At 35.9% G+C, this 12,398-nt stretch overlaps 2 protein-coding genes across 4 annotated transcripts in view; both read left to right on the top strand.

Moving 5' to 3' along the window:
• LOC108965091 (carboxypeptidase D) overlaps nucleotides 1-8,426 on the top strand; it is a 28,490-nt gene extending 20,064 nt beyond the window's left edge. For all 3 annotated transcript variants that reach the window (XM_018927277.1, XM_018927279.1, XM_018927278.1), the window contains 10 exons: nucleotides 177-656; nucleotides 849-949; nucleotides 3,847-3,952; nucleotides 4,714-5,356; nucleotides 5,430-5,839; nucleotides 5,898-6,168; nucleotides 6,226-6,449; nucleotides 6,520-6,672; nucleotides 6,739-7,811; nucleotides 7,897-8,426. In XM_018927277.1, coding sequence (XP_018782822.1) covers nucleotides 177-656; nucleotides 849-949; nucleotides 3,847-3,952; nucleotides 4,714-5,356; nucleotides 5,430-5,839; nucleotides 5,898-6,168; nucleotides 6,226-6,449; nucleotides 6,520-6,672; nucleotides 6,739-7,811; nucleotides 7,897-8,033 — 3,598 coding nt within the window. In that variant the 3' untranslated portion in view covers nucleotides 8,034-8,426. The remainder of the gene's footprint in view (nucleotides 1-176; nucleotides 657-848; nucleotides 950-3,846; nucleotides 3,953-4,713; nucleotides 5,357-5,429; nucleotides 5,840-5,897; nucleotides 6,169-6,225; nucleotides 6,450-6,519; nucleotides 6,673-6,738; nucleotides 7,812-7,896) is intronic.
• Nucleotides 8,427-11,297: 2,871 nt separating this feature from the next.
• LOC108965076 (arginase-1) overlaps nucleotides 11,298-12,398 on the top strand; it is a gene marked incomplete in the record, with an annotated part of 32,666 nt that continues 31,565 nt past the window's right edge. Inside the window, 2 exon segments of the mRNA XM_018927255.1 lie at nucleotides 11,298-11,997; nucleotides 12,069-12,266. Coding sequence (XP_018782800.1) covers nucleotides 11,781-11,997; nucleotides 12,069-12,266 — 415 coding nt within the window.

Below are 12,398 nucleotides of genomic sequence, written 5' to 3'. Positions count from 1 at the left end.
TTATATGTTTTTTTATATTTGTTTTTCTATTTATATTTTTATTTTTTACTTGCCTTATATATTTTTTACTGGTTCGAGTTTTGTGAGAGTGTTTCTCAGCCACATACGTTTCTTATCTCCTCTGAAATTCGCTCTAAAAATCATATACATATATGTATGTCTGTTTGCATCATTAGCGCCCATCATGAATGCTGCGAAGAGAGTCTCACACCGGACGATCGCGTATTTAAGCTAATGGCTCACACCTATGCCAACAATCATCCGATCATGCGACAGGGTCATAGCTGCAATGACACCTTCACCGATGGCATAACAAATGGCGCTCACTGGTATGAATTGAACGGTGGCATGCAAGATTTCAATTACGCCTACACAAACTGCTTCGAATTGACCATTGAATTGTCGTGTTGCAAATTTCCAACTGCCGCCACGCTACCCGCCGAATGGGCGCGCAACAAGCATAGTCTACTGCAGTTACTGAAACTGGCCCATGTCGGCGTTAAAGGTCTGGTTACGGACGCTAGTGGTTATCCAATCAATGATGCAAGCATTGTGGTCTCCGGGCTGGAGGATAAGCCGATACGCACCACGAAACGCGGCGAATACTGGCGTCTGCTCACACCCGGCTTATACAATGTGCAAGCATTGGCATTTGGGTAAGTGGTGGACGAAGCAAAGAAAGAGTTGGGGTATGTGGTTTGGAATGTTTGAAAAATAGCATAGCTTGTGTGTGTCGGTGCGGCGAAAATATGATAACTTTATGCAAAACTTTTAATGCTTACTTTTTATGTTTCGTTTCTCTTTTTTCTATCGACGCTTTGTGTGCTCCGTCGCTTTTGTTGCTGCAGCTATCAGCCCAGTGAGCCGAAACAGGTGCACGTGACCAACGAGAATAGCGAAGCGTTGCGCCTCGACTTCACACTGTCGCCGCTCGAGACGAATTACGATGGTATAAGCGGTTTTTACGGCCAATATTTCTTTAGACATTAAAGCGAGTGTCCCTCAGCTGCATTACAAACGCTCAGTTGTGGTTAACACAAGTTTCCATTGTTCGGTTCACACTATTCTTGTTACTTTACACACATTTCATAACTACTTTTAATACTGCGATTTATTAGCGCATGTGAGAGCAAAAATGTACTGCAAAAGTTTGCGAAAGCTGCTTTAAAACAAACTATATAACTCTTTAAGTGGAAACGAGCGTTGCTATGCAACTGTAGCTAGCGTATTTTCACCAATGTAACTGAAAAGTACAAAATGTTTAAGTTTAATCTGTTTAAAGCTTTTGCGCGAGCTTTTGTTTTGCATACAATCTCACTTCAACGCACATTCATCACACTCATTACTTACAAACTCTGTACTAGCGCTAACAACTACTCGCATTTTTTCATAAATTTTTTCACGCATGTATTTTGTGAAAGCTCTCTATGCAAACTTTCGCCTAAGCTTTCATCACTCATCCAAACTTTCACAATAACCTTACGACACATGTAGAAGCACCTCTGCACTACCATATTCATCCACACATTCACGCGCACAGTACTCTCCAAATAGTGTCATGGTACTGAACTTTCATTTTCAAACATTTACATTAATCTCATATGCAATTAACTTTCCACATCAATGAACCAAACTCATTGCACAGTGTCCTTGTATGATTTTCCTTATCTAATATTACGCGTTAAACATTTCATAGCTCATTATATACAATTTATTTAAATAGTAAATACGCGTATAAAATCATATACATACATATATGTCGTTATGTATATTGAATTGGCATACGATAAAGGAAATTTCATTTATTATAATATAAAATAAAAAATTAAACGAAATAAATACAAAATAATTAAAAATAAACCCACGTACTTATATTAAATGTATGTATATTTAATCACTGTTATTGTTATTATCAATGTGTGTATGTGAGGAATAAATAAAATATGAAAACCTGTTTCGTGTCCGATTATTTATTATGCACTACATAAAATATACATATTTTATTAATAACAAATTATCGCTTATAAATACGAGTTCATATACAAACAATTATACTACATATATGATTAAGTACACATTAAAGCAAAATTAAAAATTCACTTGAGATTTGTCTAATGGCACAAATATGCAACAGCTTTCAATATAAATTTCGTAGGTCAGTTGGATAAGGGGGCAAAATTTACTTGTGATATTTTGTCTGCTGAACTATTGCCACAGCGTCTGTAAGCTTTGAGCTTTCTTGCGTCGGCAGGAGCTTTCGTTTCATTTACTACATATGTATGTATATCGGCTAGTGCGATTTTTAGTGACAATTTAACGATTTTGAAATGTTCACAAAAGCCAACGAGCTTTTGAAAGCTTTCAAATGCAATACAACTTTCTATGCTTTCATATTTTAGCTGCAATGATTATAGTTTTTTTTAGAAATTTGTTTAAGAAAAAAATAATTTTTTTTAGAAGAAAAATACATACTTAAGTAACTGCTTGCTGAAGCTTTCAACTTTGAGCTGTACATTGGAAAAACGATTTTTTAACAGTTAATGTACCATACAACCAATTCAATCAATGTAAACTTTGATAATTTTAAAAATAAGTCAGTGAAATGTAGCTTCTTGTAACACTAAAGCAATGTCTGCCGTGTTATTTATGCCAAACTGAACCGAACTGGTTGCTTGAAGTTGGTATAATTTATAAATATAGTTCCAAGTATATAACATACCGTTAATATTTTAATTGCTGGGCATTGCTGTTTTAATTAAATTAAAAAATACCGCTCATTAAGCGGCGATTCAATTTGGTTCTGTATGATGGAACACCATCAGTCACCGAATACGTTATTGCAGAGCTTTGTGCTTTTAAAAAAATTTTGGTTTTCGAGCTTTCACTTAGCTTTCCAAAATGATTTTCAAGTTCTACTTTCTTCACAAAAGCTAAGCTAACTCATATTTTTTTAAAATGTATGTAATAAATCTAGATTTTATATTAGTTATATTATAAGGTCATTTATTATGCAGAAATTATTGATTTATTCATTGCTAAAGTACTAACCAACCAGACTTTACCCAAACGGGTTACCATTTATTAAATATACAAATGTCGAGAATAGACGGAAATATATATCATATGTATTAAAATGATCCACTATTATAAATATAATAACTTGTTAAAAAGAAAAATAGTTTCAAAAATACCTAAAATAAGTGATTTTAATTAGAATATTCACAAAGACGTGATTAAATATCAAGCCAAATATCAATAAATAACGGCAACTCTACTACTATGCACAAATAAATCTCATATAAGTTTTAACATTAAATAAATATAATTGACGGCAGCTGGATCCAGCAAAGCTGGACGATTTCTTTTATTTAAAGGCATATAGTATGAGCTGAGTTTATTTTACAACAAAATATTGCATTATTCAACGCCTTTTTGCGAATTCACCACCTAAGCACCATCACATCACATCACCAAAAGCCACTGCTTAGTAGTAATAGTCTTTCGTTTTTTTTGCGCAAAAATTATAAATTTTTTTTCTAATTAAAATAATATAATTGCATAATTATTCAGTGATATTCTTCTACATTAATAATGTATGTATACTGCGACGAAATCATGCATGCTATTATTTTTTTTATAATTTTCATTTTTATTTTTTAGCAACCATTTATACACATTATACATACACTATAGTCTTCTACTTATATTAACAAACTTTTCTATTTACACATCTCTCATACACAATCATATTCTGTCAAACCGAGCATCATAACATTATTTACTTTACTTCTTTCTTTTTTTACTTTCTTCTTCATCATCTACATTTGTTCTACTAATCTCTTTTAGGTGATTTCCGCAAAGTGAAAGTGGAACGGTCCAAAGCGCCTGCGAATGACGACGATTTCCTGACGCCAACCAAATTTGAGCATCACAACTTTACGGAAATGGAAAAGTTTGTATTAAAAAATATTTATTTCTAAACTTTTGAACCCAAACGGTTGAAAGGCACATAAATCTTACAAGCGAAACAGCTGGGATCGTTAGAAAGTTTAATATATTTATATAAAGCTTTTAGTTAATAATTTCAAAACTCCATCAGATCTTTGCTTAAACGAAACTGAATCACGACATCATATTGCTAATGCTAATAGGTATTTATAGGTATTTTGTTCCAATTTAATGTAAATAACTATATGAATAAGCTTTTAAAAGCTTTGACATTTTGGTAAGTACGGTATTCTTTCTACTGTTTCTGCAGACCTTTACGTTCATACGTGTACTAGTCCTTTTGAGCTTTAAGGTAGAAATCATAAAGGATCCTTATTTTTATCATCAACTTGAATACCTCATACTTATGAAAAAGTTTAATAAACTTTTATGAAGCTTAAAGCTTTTGTTTCACAAGCATCATATCGTTCATGATATTATAAGCGGCAACACAGGTTAAGAGTTCGTATCACAGACGCATGAACTTTTTACTAACAGCGATTATTTTGCGTGATTTATGACTTGTGTAAGATAGGTCAACGAAGCTTTCACTTGTGGCACCAAAACTTTCAATATTGAGTTGCAGACGATTATGAAAGATCAATTTTATAATCCACTTTTAGTAACCTAACAGCTGAGTAATTCAATTTTGATCCATAAAGCAACTGCTTGGTTTTTCTGAAAGCTTCCTATAAACAAGTTTGTCAATTTCATTACTCCCTCTAGATATTTACGTAACATTGCCGCGTCATACCCTAGCATAACCCGTCTTTATTCAATCGGTAAGAGTGTGCAGCAACGTGATCTCTGGGTTATGGAGCTATTCGTCACACCGGGTCAACATATAGCCGGCGTACCGGAGTTTAAATATGTCGCCAATATGCATGGTAATGAAGTGGTGGGCAAAGAGATGTTATTACTGCTCACAAAGTATATGTGCGAACGCTATGGTGTCGATGGGCGCATCTCGAAGTTGGTAAACACTACACGAATGCACTTCCTCTACAGCATGAATCCCGATGGCTATGAAATATCACACGAGGGTGATAAATCAAGTGGCAACGGGCGAGGTAATGCGAATAATATCGATTTGAACCGTAACTTCCCCGATCAATACGGCACAGACAAGTATAATGCGGTGACCGAACCGGAGGTGGCTGCAGTAATGAATTGGACGCTTTCGCTACCGTTTGTATTGTCGGCAAATCTACATGGTGGCTCATTGGTGGCCAATTATCCATTCGATGACAACGAAAACGATTTCAACGATCCAATCGCACGCCTACGGATAGCAGCCACAATGGGTCGAAAGCTTAATCCGACGGAGGATAACGAGTTATTTAAACATTTGGCTTCGGTGTACGCGGAGGTGTGTGTAAACAGCGGAGTTCATCCCTGTTTTCGAAGCTCTTTTCATTTTTTAATAATTGATTGCTTTCCAGGCTCATCCCACAATGCATCTCGGCAACCCATGTCCCCTTTTCAAACACGAATACTTTCCTAATGGCATTGTGAATGGCGCCCAGTGGTATAGTGTGACGGGCGGCATGCAGGATTGGAATTATATACGCGCCGGCGTATTGGAACTGACACTCGAGTTGGGCTGCGACAAGTTTCCAATGGCCGAGGAGTTGGTAAATTATTGGCACGACAACCGTGAGCCACTGCTGAAATTTATCGAGCAAGTACACTACGCCGTACATGGTACGGTCCGCAGCTCTATCGGCTCGGCTATAGCGGGTGCGGCAGTCCGACTAGATGGGGCCAAACATGCCGGTTTCAGTGGTATCAATGGCGATTACTGGAAGCTGGCCTTGCCAGGCAGACATAACATTACAATAATCGCAGATGGGTGAGTAGAATAGGGTTAGTACTAGAGCGCATGAATTGCATCTTTCTCTATCGCACAGTTTTGCGCCATATCGCGAGGAAGTCGAAGTACCAGAAAACACACGTGAGATGCGCCTGGATGTGATCTTGATGCGCGACGATCCACAGCATTGGTCTTCGGCCAATGATTTCCGTGTGATTGAGAATGTGGTGAAGACGCGCTATCACAGCAATCCAGAGATTCGACAACGTTTAGCTGAGTTCGAAACGCGCAGTGGTCAGATTGCGTCCTTTGGCTATGCAGAGAACGAATTCGGTATCTACTATAACTCTATTAAGCTGACAGCCGACGTAAGTATTGCATTTTAACGGTTTTTTGTTTACTTAATTTATAAATAACGCTTGCAGATCGGTGAGCCTGAGGAGACAAAATATAAAATTCTCATTCTGAGTTCTTTCTTCGACACCACCTCGCCGCTGGGTCGTGAAATCACTATGAATATAGCACGGCACATACGTGAGGGCTACAAAATACGCGACACCAGCATCTTGAACTTGCTCGAAAAGAGCGTGCTATACTTGTTACCGTTAACTGATAACTTTGATGTAATCTTCAATATGTACAACAGAAAGTGAGTATGGCAACTGACTTAGATTAGACAGATACATTCTATCTAATTCTCCCTGACTCTCTCTTTACAGTAACTCGCTCTGTGATCCCGAACTGGGTAATGAGCTAGCCGATCGTTTGCTCAGTCCTGAAATGGAGAAGAAACGCGATTTACTTTTGCAATTTCTAGATAGCGAACGCTTCGATCTGGTGTTAACCTTTACTGCTGGCAGTTCGGATTTAACGTAAGCCTTTTCAGATTAAACCAGGTTCGTACAAAATGATAACTACCCTTTGTCTCCATACACCAGTTACCCCAAAGGTGAACCAATCATCGAGAAGCTCGCACATTCCATTAAAGACAGCGAGTTCAGCACACCGCCACATCAATGCTCGCTCACCAGCACACGTTCCCTGCATCAGGCCACAACGGACCGACTTACAAATCTTCTCTACAAAATGTACAACATACCTCTCTTCAGTTTGGGGCTCTCCTGCTGTCGTATGCCCGTCCAATCGGAAATCGCCGGCATTTGGCGCAAAAATATCGGCAGAATCAAGAACTTCCTACGCCTCATCGAAACCGGCGTAGAAGGTCTGGTTCACAACGACAAAGGCGAGCCGTTACGCAACGCTTTTGTGCGTCTCATCGATCATCACCACGTCTACAATGTTACACGCAATGCGGCACGTTTCCAAATCATTCTGCCGCCTGGTGAATACGCTTTAGAAATTAGTGCTCCTCACTATGAGTCCGAAGTGAAACGTGTATTAATCACACCTCAACAGGTCAACAACTTGGGCGTGGTGAAATTGAACGCTTTTACGCTGCTTACCGGTGTGAGCGAGGTGCATCGCTTGGGCGGCGACAATGCGGGCAGCGCAACTGCACTTAACACGCAGACAGCGACCATCTCCGGCTTCGTTCTGGACACCATTAATCACCCTGTGAAGCATGCAAAGGTTTCGATCGTAGCGCCACACACGCGCAACTATCTGCGCAATTTCACGGACAGTTTGGGCGCCTATAGCATAAGCGGAGTGCCGCTGGGCGAGATAACACTGAAGGTGGAGGCGCCGCGTCATGTGAGCACTGAACGCGCGGTGCATGTAGAAGGTGGCGCAGTGCGCGGTGTCATTTTCCGTCTGAATGTCGACGAACATGTGTGGGGCATGCCACGTTGGGTGTTCATCTTGTTCGCCAGTATCATTATTATTGTGACCATGATTCTCTGCTTCTTGTGCGTGCAATTCTTGTTGGCTCGTCGCCATCGCGCCGACAAACGCTATTACAGTTTCTCGTTACTACCGCAAAAGGGAAAAGAACTGTTCGAGGATGATGGAGATGATGGCGAAACGGAGCTGTTCCGCTCACCCATCAAAAGTGAGTTTCTAACAAAAAAAATTATACTTTAGTTAAAGGTTCTTTGTAATGTTTGATTCTAAATGTTTTTCTTTCGTTTCCGCAGAGAGCATGTCCATAAAACCTTACTATGACGTCGAGGGACTCGAAATGGCGCACAGCGATGACGAGGACGACGATTTTCGGAATGACTTTAACGAGGATAGCGGTGAAGACGTTGTCATGTTGGATAAACGAAAATAAACTGTGATTAATAAAGAAAATAACGAAAACAACCACAACAACAACATGCTGATAGCAATTAGTGCAAGCAGGAAAGACAAAGAAAACCACATTGGCAACTTAATTTAAGACAAAGTACGTACTAACTCTGATTTAAATGCTAAATTATAACTTAGATTTTATATTTACATTTTAAACGTAGCTAATATTTGCAAATATTTGAAATATTTTCGCACAGAAAATTTAATGAATAAAATGTACTAATGTATTTTACCAAAATACAATAATCTTAAAAACAACTAATTTCAATAATTCTTCAAATGAAACAAGTGTTTTCTAATATTTTATAATTAATTAATTTTTAAATGTTAATATTGGGTAGTCGAAAAAGTCTTTTCGTATTTTGTCAATAGAGGTTTACGGAGACGATGCTGTATCAGTTCGTGTAGCACAACAATGTTTCGCTTGCTCCATTCTGGAAATTTCGATTTACACTGTTTCTTGCGGAAAAATGGCGAAAGTGGTCATTATAAAAAAAAAAAAAAAAAAAATAAGTTGAAGTTTGATTAGAAATTTGAAACGACTTTTTCGACTACCCAGTATTTCTAATGATATTATTCTAACACTGTAACTAGTAAGTAAAATTGTGCAAAAATATACAACAAACAAATACATATGTAAAAGAAAAATAAGTAAATATCAATTGTTCTAACTGCCAACCTCTGCAACCGAATCTCAACGAAAAGTTAACATTGAAATTTTTATAAAAAAAAAAAAAAACAGCTTTGTCAACGTAACTAATTCAGCTGTTTAAATTTTAAATTAAAATATTTTAAAAAATTTGAACCTGCTTGTGCTTTCATATTTGAAAAATTGTAGCTGCATTCATTGTATAAAATAATAATAAAAACAAAACATTTACCAAAAAAGACTGACGGTAAATTATAGTATCCATTGTAATGTATAAATAAATGAAGCAATTGACAATTAACGAAATTTTATGCATGCACGCTAAAGTTTTTTTCAAAATTTAGTTACTCATTTGCCAAACTTGCTTTGAAGTCTTTAAAATAAATTGAATTGAAAATGTTAAATATTGTGAATGCTAACGACTTTTACACGCGCAAAAGTTTTATTAACAGTTAATGAAGTTAAGTAACAAAATAAGGAGAACTTATGGAATCCTTTTTTTTTTAGTTTTGTTTCTGTAAAGTTGAAATTGTTTTTTTGTTTGGCAGCTAAAATGAAAGAAAATATATATGCATATAAACATTAACAATTAGCAAAAGTAAAAAAAAAGATTGTTTTGATATTTTTAACTGGAAAGCTATATTATTTAATTTTTATACATATTTTTGTTTTTTCTTTATAAATTCAGCTGCTTGAAATTGAAATTAGATAAAAATATATACATATTTGATATTTTAAAATCAACCTCAACTTTTTCGCGTACAAAATTCATTAAAAATATTATTATTTAACAAAAAGCTACGTTTAATGATTTTTTTTAAATAACTTTAACTTTTTCTCATACAAAATGCATTAAAAATATTATTTTTTAACAAACCACTACGTTTAATGTGTTTTTTTTTTAAATTTAGCAGATTGAAAACTTTTAAGAAGTTTCAATTGATATGATATTTTATAAAATTGTCCAACTCTTTTTTGTATTTTAAAATCTTTTGTAAAAAAAAAAAAACATTAAAAATTTTAACTAATTAAAAATAAGTAAAATTTCCATTTGCAGTTATGGTGTAACTTTATAATTTTCTTTAGTAATCATTCTAATCATATTTCCAGTGAAGCAGTGAACATTCCACAAAAGTTGTATATTTTTTCATGAAGTTTTCTTTGAAGCTTTTTATGGTACTAATGAAATATTTAAAAAAAAATTTTTATACACAATTAATATAATTTATATTATATCTCCATGCGTAGCGCGTGTTGAACACCAAAACTGTGCAATACACTAAGAAAAAAGGCAGATTTAATAACAAAAGCGAAAATATAAATCCATATGAATAATTTATAAATATATATACATAAATAATCATACACACTCACAAAAAAGATTTATTTGCTTCGAAAGAAGCCAGATGCGCTTTAGAGTTTAAAAACGTTAATATTAAAAATTTATATACATACATATGTGTATGTGCTGTCTCTTATACACATCTAGATGTGTATAAGAGACAGCGTGGGGAATTTTATCCAACCCAATATGCTGCAGCTTGTAATTTAATTATTATTTTTTATTTAAAATATTTTAATAAAATTTACGCATATGTATTTATAAATGGATAAATAACTGTAATTAATTTCGCAAAAAATTTAGCAAGTGAAAGGAAAGGGTTAAAAAAAATATATATTGTCTAGTCGAAAAAGTCTTTTCGTATTTTGTTATTATTATAAATATAAAAAATAAGATTTGATTAGAAATACGAAAAGACTTTTTCGACTACCCCATAAAAAGGCATTACTTTTTTAAAGATATTTAGTGTTGCTCAATCGTTGAAGGTTTGATGCGATATCTTCTTCGTATGGAAACTGCTTTATTTGTGAAGGCTATTAAGCTTCGATGCAACCGGAGATAACGTTTTTGTCTTTTTTCCGAATAAATAAAAACTTTTTAGAGAGAGACCATTTTAGTCAGCGATAAAACTGCGTTCAAAAATTGGGAAGTTTTACAATTATTTTTAATGAAATTTAAATAAAATACTCGCTGAGATGACAACATAAATGTTGTTTCTTAAATTCCCGAAGACGATTTGCGCTTGTGTGTGTTTGTATGTGGTTTAGGTATACCATGTGCTGCTTAGGAGCAAATGAGGCGAAGTAAAGCAAATAATTGCGGAGAAAAACAAAATATTTGAAATTATTTTTAGAAAGTTTATATAAAAAATACAAAATAATAAGTAAGGTTACAAATTCTTGCTAAGTGAGGTAAACTCCCGAAACACTCCCCTTGTAGCGTTTATTTAGAAACAAATATACTTACATGTATTCACACATATTCAATACTTAGTTTATAATCTGACATTTCCTGGTATGAAAGACACGGACACCTATACTAACATGTTTGTACTTGTATGTATGTATGTATGTATGTTTATCAGCACAAAAGCATCCTAGCTGTTCCATTCGTCGGACATTAGATTTGCGTTCAAAGGTTATCTGCGCTCTCGTGCTCGAGCGTTATCTTCAGCGCTTCACTTGCGTTATGATAACTGTCTTTCGAGTAGCAGCTTCGCTTTGACAGATTCTACGACACGCGGTACTTGTAAGTCTCGCCATTCGCGTACTGTTTGTCGCACTAATCGGCAGTTTCGGATTATTGCAGCCAGCAACACTCAATTTTGTTGTCTTGCCATTTTGCTCACTATCGTCAATAATAACATTGTTTGTGTACAAAAAGCCAATAATCTAAAATAAATAAAAGCGCAAAAGAAGAAAAAAGATTTTGTAATGCCAGAAATAAGCGCGTTCGCTTAAGTTCTTGCCCGCAAGTGTCGCTAATCTATTTATTGTAAACAGATTTGAATGCGTTTGTCTCGGTATCAGTGGTATTTTTCACTTTTCAAGTAGAAAAAAGTGGCAGAAACTAAAAATTCAACACGAATTTCCAACTTTTCCTCGAGTACGCGCCGTCTTTGGACAGCAGTTCGGGTCGCACAAAAGCGAAAGTGAAACGTAGTACCGTGTCGTGTGCCCTCAATTCCTTAAGTTTTTTCGCATTATTAGACTTTGTAAGTGAAAGCGCGCAGCGTCATGTGGAAACGTTGTGCCACCCTCGTCACGTGCCAATTGAAGCATCCACGCTGCCGTTACAGTAGCGGCGCCAGCAACGCCGAGGGCGATGCGAAAGCGCGTCTGGGCATTATTGGTGTGCCCTTCTCGAAGGGCCAGGGTAAGGGCGGTGTGGAAAAAGCGCCTGCACTACTGCGCGAGCATGGGCTAGTGCCGCTACTCGAACAGGTGTCCTGCGGTAAGCAGTTGTACAAGAAAATGTGTTTGTGGCCGAGTGTGTTTATTACTTTAATTGGTTCATCATCACAGGCCAACTAGAGGTACACGACTATGGCGATCTGCAATTCGATGTGGATCCCATACCAACGGAGGCACCGGAATATAGTAAAATTAAAAATTATGGTGAATTTATGGGCTGCAACAAGGCGCTGATCCGCAAAGTGCAGCAGCTGTTGCAGGAGAACGATCAGTTCCTGACGATCGGTGGCGATCATGCAATTGGTTTTGGTAAGCACACTGCACAATATGCAAACTTATTTAATCCCAGTTTTTACGTTTCAAATGCAGAATTCCATTATATAAAAATAATAAAAATCAAAAGCTTATGACTAATTGAAATTAAATTAAAAAAATTATATT

Source organism: Bactrocera latifrons, unplaced genomic scaffold, assembly GCF_001853355.1.
Source record: "Bactrocera latifrons isolate USDA-ARS-PBARC rearing strain unplaced genomic scaffold, ASM185335v1 scaffold_133, whole genome shotgun sequence".
Lineage (NCBI taxonomy): Eukaryota > Metazoa > Arthropoda > Insecta > Diptera > Tephritidae > Bactrocera > Bactrocera latifrons.
Note: the sequence above shows the minus strand (reverse complement) of the source record. Positions and strands in the feature narration are given on the sequence as shown.